The sequence below is a fragment of the Bos indicus genome, chromosome 11 (assembly GCF_029378745.1).
Source record: "Bos indicus isolate NIAB-ARS_2022 breed Sahiwal x Tharparkar chromosome 11, NIAB-ARS_B.indTharparkar_mat_pri_1.0, whole genome shotgun sequence".
NCBI lineage: Eukaryota > Metazoa > Chordata > Mammalia > Artiodactyla > Bovidae > Bos > Bos indicus.
In genome coordinates, this window is record NC_091770.1 from 86,445,402 (window position 1) to 86,461,026 (window position 15,625).

At 51.3% G+C, this 15,625-nt stretch overlaps 1 protein-coding gene across 1 annotated transcript; it reads right to left on the reverse strand.

The window, feature by feature from the left end:
• Positions 1 to 2,848: 2,848 nt before the first annotated feature.
• KCNF1 (potassium voltage-gated channel modifier subfamily F member 1) lies at positions 2,849 to 5,402 on the reverse strand. The gene has a single exon (XM_019970706.2). It carries the CDS (start codon positions 4,657 to 4,659, stop codon positions 3,172 to 3,174), a length of 1,488 nt encoding a protein of 495 aa, XP_019826265.1. The 5' UTR covers positions 4,660 to 5,402; the 3' UTR covers positions 2,849 to 3,171.
• Between the last annotated feature and the right edge of the window lie 10,223 nt (positions 5,403 to 15,625).

A 15,625-nucleotide genomic window follows, 5' to 3' on the forward strand; every position in this document is an offset into this window, starting at 1 on the left:
TATTCTTCCTTTGATTTAAAAAAAATCATTTTAAAATGCAAAGACTGTTCTTAAATTGGGGACTGTATAAATACAAGCAAGGGGTCATCGTTTGCCAGTCCTGCTCTGGCCTCTTGCTATGCAAAATGCAGTTCATGGACTAGTAGGTCAGCCTCACCTGAGAGCGTGGTGAAAATGCAGACTTTCAGGGACCACCCAGAGTGACTGATTCGAAGTCTGTATTTCAGCAAAAATCTCTGGATGACCTCTGTGCACTTTAAAGTTTAAAAAAAATACTGATGCCTGGTTGTCACCCAGGATTGGGCTATAACAGGTGTGGTTGCAGCCTGGACACTGGGATTTTGTAAAGCTCCCTGGCAGATTCTGATGTGCCCCAGGAAGATCCCCAAGGAGAGAGGGCTGGCCCCCCCACAACCTGCCTCCCAAAGACCCCTGGTCACTCCTCCTTCACAAAGCTTGTCACCATGTGAGCTCAGGTTACGCCCTGAGCTCCTCCAGGACCAAGATTCCATGCAATCTTAGACACAGGAGCTCAGACAAGATGCCCGCCCTCTTGGGAGTCAGTCTCCTCCTTAGGATGGATGAGATGGGCTCTGAGTGCTTTTGTAGCCATGAAGACACTCTCCCCTGGGAACTCCAATGGTTAGGACTCTGTGCTTTCACTGCCAGATGCCCAGGTTTAATCCTTCGTGGGGGACCTAAGAGGGACTCCCCAGCTGGCTCAACAGTAAAGAATCTACCTGCAATCCAGGGGACACAGGTGACGCGGGTTTGATCCCTGGGTTGGGAAGATCCGGGGAGGAAGAAATGGCAACCCACTCCAGTACTCTGGCCTGGAAAACTCCATGGACAGAGGAGCCTTGGAGGCTAAGAGCCCACGGGGTTGCAAAGAGTTGGATGCGACTGAGCATGCACCCTCGGGGAACTAAGATCCTGCAAGCCATGCAGCCTGGCCAAAAAAACAAAAAGCCCAAAACAAAACCACTGTCCCTTGACCCCAGAGGAATAGTAGGAAAGACACTCCTGGCCTCTCTCCAACCCCCAGCTTCTCCCCGGCTCAGGGCTCAGAGTCCTCAGACTGGCCCAGGCTTGGAGCTTCCCAAGGACTCTGGGGGCAGTAGGGACAAAAAGAGGCAACCTCACCCCACTCAGTCCCATTCGTCACATTCAGCAGGCCCCACTGAGCCCCAGGGATGGCCAACAATCCCCTCTTTCCGACCCCCTCTCCTCCTTCCCACTGAGTCCCATAACCCCAGGCCCATCTCCTTCCTCTGCCTTCCATGGTCCCCTTACCTGGGATTTCCCTAGAGAAGAGGGTGAGGGAGGGGTGCACTAGGTTGGCTCAGGGCCCTGCACCCCACAGGCATGGCTCTGAGTCTCTCCTCCCTGCAAGGCCCCTATCACATGGAGCCTCCCACCTCCTGGAGCCCCCAACCCAACATGTGTGCAGCCCTAGACTTCTGAATCCTGGAAGAGTCCCCGAGAACGCATCCCTCTTCATACACATGGGAGACCAAGTCTCAGAGGAGGAGGGACTCACACCCAGGACAGTGCAGATCAGGGACCCCCCTTCCCTCCCCTCCCCTCCCCTCCCCTCCCCTCCCCTCCCCTCCCCCCTCCCTTCCCCCTCCCCCATACATCCCCTCACTGCAGAGGGCTCCTCCCTCTGCACCAGCTGCCCCAGGCGGGGAAGGAAGAATGGGGCGCTGGGGTTTGTGGGAGGTGGACAGCCAGAGGGGCCTGCTGGGACCACGCCCATGCCAAGGGGCCTGCCTTTGACTGAGGACAGTGTGACAGGGCCCTGCGTCCTCCCCTCCCCCGTCAGCATGACCACCCGGCCCCGTGGAGGCCAGAGTGGGCAGCTGTGGCCCTCACACCCCTCCCAGCACACAGTAACGGAAACGCCTGCCATTTACTGAGCAGCTACTATGTGCCAGGCACTGTGCTAAGCACTGTGATCTTCTGAGATAGTGCTTCCATTTAATAAGTGATCAGAATGAGGATCAGAGAGGTTATCAGCCAGACGAAGGTCACACAGCAAGGAAGGGAGTGATAGGGGAGGGATGGTAGAGAACAGCTCAGAGATTTCTCTGAGAAGACATCTCAGAGATTTGAAACTAGAAGGCATCTCAGAGATTTCCTCCTCAATCCCTGGAATTCAAACCCAGGTCTGTCTGCATCTGTTTCCCGGGGGCTCTCAGACCAGGTTGGCAGCAGGCCGCAGGGGCCGTGTTCACGTTTGTCCCTGCAGCTGATCCCTCAGAGGTGCTGGTTCCAGGAGACAGGGCGAGCTGGAGGACAGATACAGCCACACCGAGGAAGCTCAGCCGCCCTCCCAGGCTGCAGCTGTCTTCTGTCCCAAGACCTCCTCACATCACAGTGAATGCATATGCTTTGGGTTCAGCAGTCCTGGGACTGAATCCTTGCTCTGTGTGCCCTTGGAACTCAGTTTCTCCTTCTGTGAAGTGGGAGTACCTAGCTAACAGCGTTGCCGGAAGCAATGGAAAGAAGTTGTGGAAAGGGCCTCACACAGGTGGTAAATAAACAGTAACCACGCTATTCGGTGTTTCCCGTTCTGTGGAGTCTCCCTCTCCTGGGAGCAAGCTTTTCCTCAGAAGGGAACAGAGGCACAGAGCCTCCTGGAATGTGACAAGGCTCCCTGGGCTGGACCCTGAGTATTAGCCCTTCTTTAATTAGCCTTTAACTAAAAATAACACCCCTGATCACCCTGGGCTGTGCACCTACTTCCCCGGTGGGGCTGAACCACATCTGGGAGTTGAAAGAGGGGTGCCGGGTCGGGGAGTGGGGAACAGCCAGCCTGTGAGACAGAACCTAGAAGATAGGCAGGTGCAGAGAGCTGGAGGCTTTATTGAAGGAGATACAGAACCGGGTGAGGGCTCTTGCCATCAACCAGACCATGGCCTCCATCACCCCCACACTGTCAGGGACTCCTGGACACCTGTCTGTCTCCCTCCCCTGCCCCTGGACAACACAAAGGGAATCTTACCCCAGACTCATCAGAGGTGCCCAAGGGGGCCTCCAGAGTTCTGTTCAGGAGTGGGTAGGGAGGGGACAAAGGACGGCCCCTCCCGGGCAGTCATGGACAGTCCCATCACGCTGGTCCATCCATCTCTCCACCAGCCGGCCTGTCTGTGCCTGAGTCGGCCACCATCACTTGCAGCTCTGGAGCCGGGTCCTATGGTGCTTTTCCTCGGTCAGCAGGGGGATGAAGGTGTCGCTGTGGGACAGCTTCAGCCGGCTGCTCCAGCTGGGGTCCTCCTTCCCAGCGGGCTCCGGCGGCGGGAGGTGGTCCAGGTCACCGCGGGAGCCCCCTGCCTTGCCCTCACCAGCAGTACCGGAGTTGAGTTCCATCAGCTCCAGCTCATGCCTGGCCGCTGTCTCCAGGACTCGCTGCTTGTTGTAGTATCTGACAAAGTTGTTGATGATGGGATGAATGGGCAGGGCAATGGCAATGACCCCACATAGGAAGCTGATGGCCGCATTGAGCTTGCCTAGGGTGGTCTTGGGGTAGATGTCACCATAGCCCACCGTGGTCATGGTGATGATGGCCCACCAGAAGGACTGGGGGATGCTCTTAAACAGGGTCTCTGGGTGGCTCTGCTCCATGGTGTAGCCCAGGGCAGAGAAGACGAAGATGCCCACGGCCAGGTACATGAGCAGCAGCCCTAGTTCCTTGAAGCTGCGCTTGAGGGCGTAGGTGAGGGTCTGCAGCCCGGAGGAGTGGCGTGCTAGCTTGAAGATGCGGGCGATGCGCATGATCCGTAGGGCCTGCACCGCCTGCTGCACGTTGGTCAGCTCCATCATGCGGGCGCCCAGGTGTGTGAGTGTGAGGCTCACGTAGAACGGGAGGATGGCCAGCACGTCCACGATGTTCATGAAGGACAGGGCGAAGTGCAGCTTGTTGGGCGAAGAGAAGAGGCGCAGCAGGTACTCCAGCGTGAACCAGCCGATGCACGCCGTCTCCACGTTCTCCAGCGTCGGGTGCTCCACGCGGTTGCCCTCGGCGTCCAGGACCTGCAGCTCTGGTATGGTGCCCATGCACATGACCACCGACGAGACGAGGATGAGCAGGAAGGACAGCACGGCCACCACGCGCGCCGGACACGAGGACTCAGGCTTCTCCAGGAACTTCCAGACGCACTTCTGGCAGCGTTGCCAGCGGCCCTCGGCCGTGTCCACGCCCAGGTCGTCCAGGATGAGCTGCACGCGGCGCGCGATCTCCTCCAGCTCCTCACGCTTCTCACTCAGGTGGCTCTTGCAGCAGTCGTCTAGGAACTTGAGGTCCACCTTCCAGAAGTCCATCTCGTTCTTGAAGCAGATGGGACAGATGCCCTTCTTCATGTGCACCTCCCCGAAGTAGTAGACCTCAATGACACACTTGAAGGCATCCGGGTCCCTGTCGAAGTAGAATTCGCGCTTCCCGGGGTCGTAGTCGTCGCACAGGGAGAAGATGGTGTCGTAGCCTCCGGCCAAGCAGTGGATGAGCTCGGCCAGCCGGGTCTCGGGGTACCGGCTCAGGAGGTCTCCGTACAGCACCTGCCGCACGCCCCCCACGTTGACCACGATCTCGATGTCGTCGTCCGCCCGGGAGTCCTGGCTACCCGGCTCCGGGAGGCTGCGCTCCCCGGTCCCGTCCATTCTCCTGGCTTGTGCCCGCGCGGCCTCGGCTCCGCGCCCTGCAGCCGCCGCAGGGTCGGCGGGTCCCACCGGTGCGCGGACCCAGGGGAAGCCTGGCCGGCGCCCGCCTGCCTGGAAGCGCGGTCACAACCGGCGGCTGCGGGCTGGGGCGCGCCGCGGGGGAGGCATGCACCCGGTGGCGGGGGTCCCGGCGGGCATCCGGGCGCTGGGAGCGCGCCGGCGGTGCGGGGCGGTGTGTGGCGGGGGTCGGTTCTCGCGGCCACCTGCCTCGCCCCGAGCACTCACCCCGGCTCCCGGGTGCGGCGATCCGCCGCTTCGGCTCGGCCTCTTGCAGGAGTGGGGTCCCCCTCGTGGGCGACAGGCAGGGTCCTGGGTCCCCGGGCGCACGGGTCCCCGCGTGCGCCCCCGGCGCGAGACGGGTCCCGTCGCTGCCGGACCCACACCGCCCGCCGAGGTGTGCGGAGAGCGAACTTGGGCTTGCTTTGCCCAAGCCGTTTCTAAACACAATAGGAATTCCAGCCTGACGTCAAGAGCTTTTCAGACTGTACCCTCTTCTGGTGAAATTCTGCAAGGCACGCGCGGCAGCGGCAGGGGAACGGGTTAACCCTTGGGCAGACGGGCACAGCTGCGCGCCCGCCGCCACCGCCGCGCGCCTGTCCTCGCCTCCTGGCGCCGGGGGTCACACGGGGCCCGGGACCTCCGGCTTGAAAGCGACAGGCCGACGCTGGCTGAAAAGTTTCTCTCTCTCTCTGCATCGAGAAGATCGATGGTGAGAGAACACAGCCGCCTGTTGCTCGCCCCGCAAACCGTGCCCAAGAAAGCCCTTCAGGCGCCCTCCCGCGCGTTCCGGCCGCCGGTCCCGCCTGGTCCCGGGATGCTTCCCTCGCTCCCCCTAGGGGGTCACTTTCCACCTTCACCGAGTGCTGTATAACGGCTACAGCCAGTTCAGCCCCGTGGAGGAGAGAAGGGACCTGCCCAAGGTCACACAGTGAAATGGGAATGGAACCCAGGATGGGCGCCTCTTCCTCAGAGAATCCTGCTACACACGCTCCTTAGCGGACTGAAAGTCTGCCTCGAAGTCCTCGCTGTCCACCACTTTCCATTTCTCTGCAATCCAAAATCACCACCAACCTCCAGAGCCTTGAACCCCCAGACTCCCACCTCCCCATCCCCATTATCTGTCACCCAGGCCTGTGTGTCCCTCCCACGAAACGTCCCACACCCTCCCCTCTCTTCCAGATTTGCAGCCTCTGCCTGCACCATTCCAGCAGCAGCAGCATCTACCCTGCAAATTATCAAGCATCACCTGTGAACCGGGGACTGTGTTAACAGAAATATTGTAAAGAGAGGGATGAGGAGGCAGAGTACAGGGAATTTTTAGGGCAGTGAAACTACTCTGTGTAACACTCTAGCTCTGGGTACATGTCATCCTGTGTTTGTTTAAACTGTGGGGTGTGCCACACCAAGAGTGGATGTCAGCGTAAATTATGGACTTTGCATGATAAAGATGTGACAGTGTTGTATCATTGATCTTAACAGATGCACCTCTGGTGGGAGAGGCTGAAGGAATGAGGGGGCAGGGAGTATGTGGGAACTCTCTGTCTTACTATTTACTTTTGCTATGAACCTAAAACTGCTCTTTAAAAATCTATTAAAAATATATTCTGTAGGCTGGGTCACTGACAGTACTTTTTTTTTTTTTCTTCTTTAATGAGATCATGTAAAACTGAATATGTTAAAATACATCACATGAAGATAGTTTGGTGAAACTTCTTTTTACAGATTTTATTTTGTTTCCATTTAAAATAAACCTATGATGTGTTACTACAGAATAAGAAACTGAGATTCAGAAAGGTTGAGTAAAAATAACAGTTATTATAAATGCATCATGAGCCAAGCACTTGCATCTCCATAGCATCCCTCTGAGGATGCAAGATGTCACGTAACCTGCCTGAAGTGCTCAGCCAGGAGGTGGCGAAGTTGTGGTGGGAACCCTGGGAGCCTGCTGCCCCAGCCCACAGGCTTCGCCTCCCTGTCCAGGTTGCTCGGCTGCTGGGGGAGCTGGGATTTAACCTCATGCCAATTCTTCTCTCTGATATAGTGCAGCACACACCTCCTGCATATGCCCCATATCCATCTTCCAGGCCTTACTCATGTTATTTCCCTTCTCTGTTGTCTTCTCTTGCTCCCTAGTACCTCCAGGGTCAAGTTCAAATTGCATTTTAGCCTAGCTTAATGGGTTATTCAAATATTTATTAACTTCTAATGGCAAGCACCCGGAGAAGGCAATGGCAACCCACTCCAGTACTCTTGCCTGGAAAATCCCATGGATGGAGGAGCCTGGTAGGCTGCAGTCCATGGGGTCGCTAAGAGTCGGACATGACTGAGCGACTTCACTTTCACTTTTCACTTTCATGCATTGGAGAAGGAAATGGCAACCCACTCCAGTGATCTTGCCTGGAGAATCCCAAGGACGGTGGAGCCTGGTGGGCTGCCGTCTATGGGGTCGCACAGAGTCGAACACGACTGAAGCGACTTATCAGCAGTGGCAAGCACACACACACACACACACACACACACACACACACAACATACACCCTACCCTGGTGGGAAGCAGGGTTCATATTTCAGTGGAGAATATATTTTGAATAACTAATTTTGCAGTCATCACAGGCTTCCCAGGTGGCTCAGTGGGTAAAGAATTTGCCTGCAAGGCAGGAGACATGGGTTTGGTCCCTGGCTTGGGAAGATCCCCTGGAGAAGGGCATGGCAACCCACTCCAATATTCTTGCCTGGGAAATCCCATGGACAGAGGAGCCTGGTGAGCTACAGTCCATGGGATTGCACAGAGTCCAACAAGACAAGTGACTGAGCAGGCACACAGGCAGCCGTTTAACAGAGGTACGTGAAAGGAGTGGTGGTTCCTGAATTCACCTGCAGGGGGCATCAAGTGGTGTTTGCTGGTTTAGAAGGCTGAGAAAAGGTTGGAAGACAAAGAGGCTGCATTCGCTTAGAAGCACAGCAATTATTGGCTAAAGTGTGCATTTGGGGTGTGTGATGGGGACTCCTCAAACAGGTTGAACCACCCCCCAGCCACCCCTTGATATGGTCACGAGGTCCAAGGTGCTACAGGAGCCCAGGAGTCCACAGACAACTCGAAGGCTCACCAGAGCTGGAGGCTGGGCAGGTGCTGGCGCTGAGCCTTGATGTATGAGGACCTCACCCTAAGTATGGCTTAAATTCTCAAGAGTAACCAGAGGCTGACTACATGTGGTCCATTCAGCACATCTCAGGACCCTACAGGGAAGAAAGCTGGTCCTGAGAGGAAGTGGGAAAGGAAGAGGAGACAAATGTCCCCAGACAGCCCAGAGGAGAGCAGGGGCCTGCTGACAACAGAACATAAGAGAGATACAGAGGTAAATCACGGGTCAAGACAAGTTGGAGGGGTGGCAACCAAAGAAAAGCAGGGAGGAAGACTCCTGCTGGAGACAGGAGAGCAGGCTGGAGCCAGAAGGCATACAGGGAAAGTGGGAGGAGCCAGCATCTCACAGAGGGGAACTGGCTGGCGCTCACTGGCCCCTCCAAACCTGCCCGCCCTGTGCTTCAAACTCCTAGACTCCTTCTCAGACCCTTGGAAGCCTCGGAGCCTTGGTGACTGACCTGCCTGAGCCCCAGAAGCCCCTCCCCTTCCATCCCACCAAGCGTCACACATCCTCCCAGGGCCATCTCCACTCACCTAGCCAGAGCAGCACACAGAGGTCAGGTCTGGAATTCCTTTTCGTCCAGTGTTCCCCCCGGGCCCACACTGCCTTCTCTGCATGGACCAAATCATGGCCAAGGGCAAAAGTCATGGGCTGAAGCCATAACCCCCAGTGAGACTGTATTTGGACACTGGGATTTTAAGACGATCAGATCAGATCAGATCAGTCGCTCAGTCGTGTCCGACTCTTTGCAACCCCATGAATCCCAGCACACCAGGCCTCCCTGTCCATCACCAACTCCCAGAGTTCACTGAGACTCATGTCCATCGAGTCAGTGATGCCATCCAGCCATCTCATTCTCTGTCATCCCCTTCTCCTCCTGCCCCCAATCCCTCCCAGCATCAGAGTCTTTTCCAATGAGTCAACTCTTCACATGAAGTGGCCAAAGTACTGGAGTTTCAGCTTTAGCATCATTCCTTCCAAAGAAATCCCAGGGCTGATCTCCTTCAGAATGGACTGGTTGACAATAACTAGGGTTAAAAAAAAGTGAAGCCTTGGACTTCCCTGCTGGTCCGGTGGTTAAGAATCTGCCTCCCAATGCAAGGAATGCTGGTTTGATCCCTGGTTGGGGAAGTAAGATCCCTCATGCCTAGGAGCAACTAAGCCCACATGCTGCAACTAGAGAAAGCTTATGAACCAAAACAAAGAGCTCACGGGACCCTCATCTAGTGGGATCAGTATCCTTATAAAAAGAGCCACCAGAAATATCTGTCTCTGTCTGCACACACGCAGGAGAGGAAAGACCAGGTGAAGACGCAGCAAGAAGGTGGCCATCCACAATCCAGGAGGAACGGCCTCATCAGGAACCTCAGAAGATTTTAATCTTGGACTTCCAGCTACCAGGAGTATTTTGTTATGGCAGCTGGAGCAGACTAAGTCATCTTCCTCCCTTATACCTGCCAAGTCTTCCCTAGACACCGCACTCCTCAAAGGTTCTGGCCACATCCCTTCATCCTCTGACCCCTAGGCCCTGTCTGGATTCCGGGGCAGCTTAGACTGGAATACCATAGGTTTACAAATATATGTATTTGTGCCTTTTCATTGAAGGTCAGTGATCCATAGACATTTGAGCTAGGAGCTCAGATTCATGAAGGATTAAACCAGGGGACTAAAGTCTGGACTTTTTGGCTAAAAATGGAAAGTTTCTTGCTGTCTTTATTCAGTCTTGCATAGGACTTCTATTAGAACTGTACATTTCATAATATCATGAATGGGGAGGGAACTGGGGGAGAACAAAGCCTTCTATTACACACAAGATGAAGAAGCAATTTGATTCATGTGGGCTTTTAATTAAATAGGGTAGGGGAAAAAACACAGTCTATTTAGGCATTATGGAAGGTAATTGTTTGAATTGTATTTTTTATTGAATATGTATTTTTTTATTTGTTGAACAATAACATTTCAGGCTACAGAACGCTTAATTTCCACGGTGCTAATTAAAACCAGCACATGTGTATCTAAGTGATTCGTCTAGACAACGGACTAGGCAAGCTGCAATCTATTCTTTTTTATGGAATAATCAGTTCTCTTCAGTTCAGATTTCTTTGTGTGTTGCTGAATTTAATAATGCCTTTCATTAAAATTCAGTTCTGTACTCCACCGAAAATTTGCATTTCATTATTGCTGAGCACCCATCAACCTGCAAGCTGCCCCCTGGGGCCAAGGAGCTGATTGACCAGAAGGCTCAGGCCTCCTCCTCTGTCTAAATAAACTGTGCCTGGAAGTCGAGTGCAGGAGGTCAGCCTGGTGGGAGTGGGTATTGGATGGAGAAGTGGGTAGAAAACAGAATGATTTAAGATGGATTCATCAGGAAACTTTTTTTTTTTTTTTTTTTCGCTCCAGCTCCTGAGCTTCCTTTTTCTTTTTTATGGCTCAGTTTTTCCATCTGCAAAATGGAAGTAGTGACCTTTTCTTTCTGAGTACAAGATCTCATACCGAATGGGACTTCCCTGGTAGTCCAATGGCTAAGAGTTTGAACTCCCAATGCAAGGGGCCCGGGTTCCATTTTGCGAGTAAGACAGTGCAGCCAAATAAGTATTTTAAGAAAAGATCTCACAAGAAATAAATAAAATAATGGGTGTGAATAACCTTTATGAATGATAGGATGCTAAAAATGTGAAGGCAAGGGCACAGAAAGAGAATTTGACCTCTTGGGTCCAGTCCTGCTGTGGGCGTGACCCTTTGTGTCTGTACACCCCGCCCCCCAGCTCTGTTCAGGTGTGACTCATCCAGCTCAGGCTTCAGGTGGCAAGGCTGTGGATGTGACAGGGCACAGCCCAGATGTGTAGAAAGACGTCAAAGAATTGGGATGCAGGCAGCTGCCCTGGAGGCTGGAGTATGACCCCCCTCTGGGCCTGACATGAAGTTGCTTTGACTTTCTTAGGGAAAGGAAAATGCCGTGACAACACAGGCACCACCTGATACGAAGAACTAACTCATTAGAAAAGACTCTGATGCTGGGAAAAATTGAAGGCCGGAGGAGAAGGGGATGACAGAGGATGAGATGGTTGGATGGCATCACCGACTCGATGGACATGAGTTTGAGCAAGCTCCGGGGGTTGGTGATGGACAGGGAGGCCTGGCGTGCTGCAGTCCATGGGGTTGCAAAGAGTTGGACACGACTGAGCGACTGAACTGAACTGAACTGAACACAGGCAAAGGGGAACGCTCAGGTTTCAGGCCCCGCTGTGTGGAGTGGAGCAGAGCAGTTACCAGGAGGGCGATGGGATGCTGTCTGCTTTTGCACTAGCTTTTTAAAAGGAATGTAAAAGGAGAAGAAAATCCTTTTAAAAACAAATTTCTGAAGGGCTTCCCTGGTAGTCCAGTGATTAAGAATCCGCCTTGCAATGCAGATTTGATCCCTGGTCTTGGAACTAAGATCTCACATGCTTCGGAGCAGCTAAGTCACAACTACTGAGCCCAAGCGCCACAACTAGAGAACCTGGGTGCTGCAATGAAAGTTGGTGAATGATGCAACAAAGATATTGAGTGTTGCAACTAAGATCCAGTGCGGCCAAATAAATAAATAGACAAGTCCTTTCACATTTTCCTTTAATTACAAAATTGATATATATTCATTGCAAAAATTCAAAAAATGTGAAAATCTCATATCTGCACACCCAACTTCCCTCTTCCCCAAAGTCAGTGCTGTTCACTATGTTTTTGATCTGCTATCTCACAGTTTTCACGAGTCAGGAATCTGGCCAAGGCTTAGCTGGGTCCTCTGCTCAAGATCTCACAAGGCTGTGGTCAACGTTTTGGCAGGGGCTGGGGTCTCATCTGAGGCCCAGGTGGCAGAATTTATTTCCTTTCAACTATAGAACTCATGGAGGCCTCATCTGCTTTGAGGCCAGCATGAGCGAGTCTCTGATCTGACTGATTAGGCCAGACCCGCCCAGAAGAATCTTCCCTTTGATTAACTTAAGCATGCACCATGGTATTATTATTTAAATTGGCATCCCCAAAATGAAATACTTAGGTATAAATCTGACAAAAGTTTGTATAAGAAAAAAAAAAGTTTGTATAAGGTCTATATGAGGACAACTACAAAATTCTGGTGAAAGAAACCAAGGAAAAACTAAGTAATTGGAAAGGCAGTCCATGTTCATAGATAGGAAGACTCATTTTGTCAAGATGTTTATTCTTACTAACTTGGTCTGTAAATTCAATGCAATCCCAATCAAAATTCCAGCAAGTGACCTGAACAGATACTTCACTAAAGAAAATATGCAGATGGCAAGTCATTATATGAAAAGATGTTCCACATTCTAGACCATTAGAGAATTTGTGAATTAAAACCACAGTGAAATACCATTACACACCTATAAGATGTTCAAGATCCAAATAACTGACAACACCAAATGCTAACAAGGATAAGCAGCAGGATATATGCAACAAGGATATATTCAATGCTGGTGGGGATGAAAAATGGTACAGTCACTTTGGAAGACACTTTGTCAGTTTCTTACAAAACTGCTCCTTGGTATTTACCCGAATGAGTTGAAAACTTATGTCCATATGAAATGGATACATACAGATGTTTATCACAGCTTTATTCATAATTGCCAAAACTTGGCCTTAACCAAGATGTCCTTCAATAGGTGAGTGGATAAATAAACAATGGTATATCCAGACAAAGGAATATTATTCATTGCTAAAGAGAAATGAGCTATCAAGCCATGAAAAGACATGGAAGAAACTTAAATGCATATGACTAAGTGAAAGAAGCCAATCTGAAAAGACCATATCCTCTGTGATTTCAACTATATGACATTCTGGAAAAAGACAAAACTATGGAGGCAGTAAAAAGATCAGTGGTTGCCAGGGGTTAGGGGGGCGAGGGATGAATCAGGAGAGCTCAGAGGTTTACAGAGCAGTGAATCTTCTCTGTATGATACTATGGGGGTGGGGTGAATATATACTGTTATACATTTGTCCAAGCCCACAGAGTGTATAGGGGCTTCCCTGGTGGCTCAGATAGTGGAGAATCTGCCTGTAATGCAGGAGACTGCCAGGGTCCAGCCCCGGTGGATCCAGGAATTCGAAGCGGGGACAGCGTCTTCGAGGATCAGGAAACAACTGCTTAATTAAACGTTAATTAAGGATATAAAGAGTAATAGAATAAGGATAGCTCAGTGAGGAAATTCAGTGGAGAAAAGAGGCTGAAATAAGGATAGCTCAATGAGGAAATTCAGTGGAGAAAAGAGGCTGAATAATTCAGCCAGAAGGTAAGAGAAAGAACGACATGGGGAGACCAAGTTTCGGTGAACAAGGCCCGCACTTTATTTTCCAAAGTAGTTTTTATACCTTAAGTTATGCATAGAGGATAACGGGGGAAGGGGTAGAGTCATGCAGCAAGCCAGGCTTTCTTCCTGCAAACTTATCATATGCAAAAGCTTAGGTGATTTGCATCATCTTCTGGCCCGGAGGCCTGTTAACATTTTAAGACCCTTTCTTCAGAAAACTTATTTTTCTCTAAAGGTGATTGGTCAGGAGCCACCCTCCAAAAGCATTAGATAAAGTTGCATTCCTACAGAGCAAAGGTGTGGCGGGCTATAAACAAAAAAAAAAATTAACTCAAGGGTCCCAGGTTACAAACATTAAAGCTACTACTTACACCAATTATATTAATCAATACACTGCCAGGGACACAGCAGGTAAGGGATATGGAAACTTAGCAGCAAACATTGGCCTAACAAGTGAAAATCCCTTCACCAATACAATTTCTAATCAATCTTTTAACTGCTCAAAGGAATCTGTATTTAGACAGTTTAGAACATCTCATGCCTCTCACAGTTGGGAGGCTCTGAGCAATCACATGTGGCCAGAAAAACCTATTCAGGCAGGCTAGAGGACTTCCAAAGGAGTTTGTAGGTTGAAACACTGTCACACCCAGGAATTATTAACTGGAGCTGTAAGCTAACTCTTTTTTCAGAGAGAGGTAGTGGGGGACAGCCCCCCGTAATGGGTTGGGAAGATCCCTTGGAGAAGGGAATGGCCACCCACTCTAGTATTCTTGCCTAGAGAATCCCATGGATATAGGAGCTTGGCAGGCTACGGTCCATGAGGTTGCAAAGAGTTGGACACGACTGAGTGACCAACACTTTCCATAAAGTGTACGACACCAAGAGAGAATAATGACGCATCAGTGTAGGTTCACTGATAGTATTAAAGATGCCCTCTAGTGAGGATATTGACAGTCTGTGGGAGTCTGTGCCTGTGTAGGGGCAGGCGGTATATGGGAACTCTTTATATTGTCCCTTCAATTTTGTTAGAAGCCTAAAACTGCTTTAAGAAAATAAAGGTTATCAATTTAAGAAGATATTTATCTATTTGTCTGTAGCAGGTCTTAGTTTCGGCACACGTGATCTTTAGTTTCTGGCATGTGGGATCTAACTCTCTGACCGGGGATTGAACCCAGGCTCCCTGCATTGGGAGCTCAGAGTCTTAGCCACTGGACCACCAGGGAAGTCCCTTAATTTTTTAAAAAGTGAATAGCTAGTGATTTTAACACAAATCTATCTGGGTGTGTATGTCCAAGTCCAGTGTTTTTCACTGAACTTGGCTGCCATATAGGAAATCTGATCCCCAGCAGAGTGCAGGGGAAAGGGAACCTCAGGAGTGGGGACAGCCAGGCCCTCCTTATCTCCCGTGGATTTCAGCAAAGGGCCATGGGCCTAAGCTCAGCTCCTGACATTAACACACATTCAAGCTGCTCCAGGCCCTGCCCTGCAAACATCTGACAAACGCTTGTCTCTGACTGCCCCCAGCTCCACATCTACTTTCGGCCAGAGAAGGGGGCGTTACGGGATCAAATGAGGAGAGGAAAGGGCACATTGAGGGAAGCGGCATGGGCTGAATGTGAACTAGGAGCAGAATGGGAAGAGGGATGGAGAGAGGCAGGGGAGGGGGATGGGAGGAAGGAGAAGAAATTCGGGAGTGTCTTCTCATGTGTCGAAGAAAATGTCACGTCAGGCAGGGCTTGATAATTACTGTCATTGTGGGATGTTTCAGTGCAAAGAACCAAGTAATTATGACGTCAGGAGCTCAGTGCCTTCCTCCACATCAGCTCCCAGCCACCAAGCATGCACGGCTTCCCATCCCCGGGAGCTTCCTGGGGCTCAGTCACACCATGGGCTGCCCGCCAAAGCCCTCTGGGGAACTGCAAGTTCTTCCTCGTGTGGTTCAGTTCATTTCAGTTCAGTCGCTCTGTTGTGTCCGACTCTTTGCGACCCCATGGACTGCAGCACGCCAGGCCTCCCTGTCCATCACCAACTCCTGGAGCTTACTCAAACTCATGTCCATCGCTTCAGTGATGCCATCCAACCATCTCATCCTCTGTCATCCCCTTCTCCTCCTGCCTTCACTCTTTCCCAGCATCAGGGTCTTTTCAAATGAGTCAGTTCTTTGAATCAGGTGGCCAAAAGATTGGAGTTTCAGCTTCAGCATCAGTCCTTCCAATGAATATTCAGGACTGATTTCCTTTAGGATGGACTGGTTGGATCTCCCTGCAGTCCAAGGGACTCTCAAGAGTCTTCTCCAACACCACAGTTCAAAAGCATCAATTCTTCGGCACTCAGCTCTCTTTAGTCCAACTCTCACATCCACACATGACTACTGGAAAAACCATAGCTTTGACTAGATGGACCTTTGTTGGCAAAGTAATGTCTCTACTTTTTAGTATGCTATCTAGGTTGGTCATAGCT

What these genes read in the sequence shown, in the direction of transcription:
- KCNF1 (XM_019970706.2), bottom strand. Translation starts at nt 4,659, where the DNA reads ATGGACGGGACCGGGGAGCGCAGCCTCCCGGAGCCGGGTAGCCAGGAC.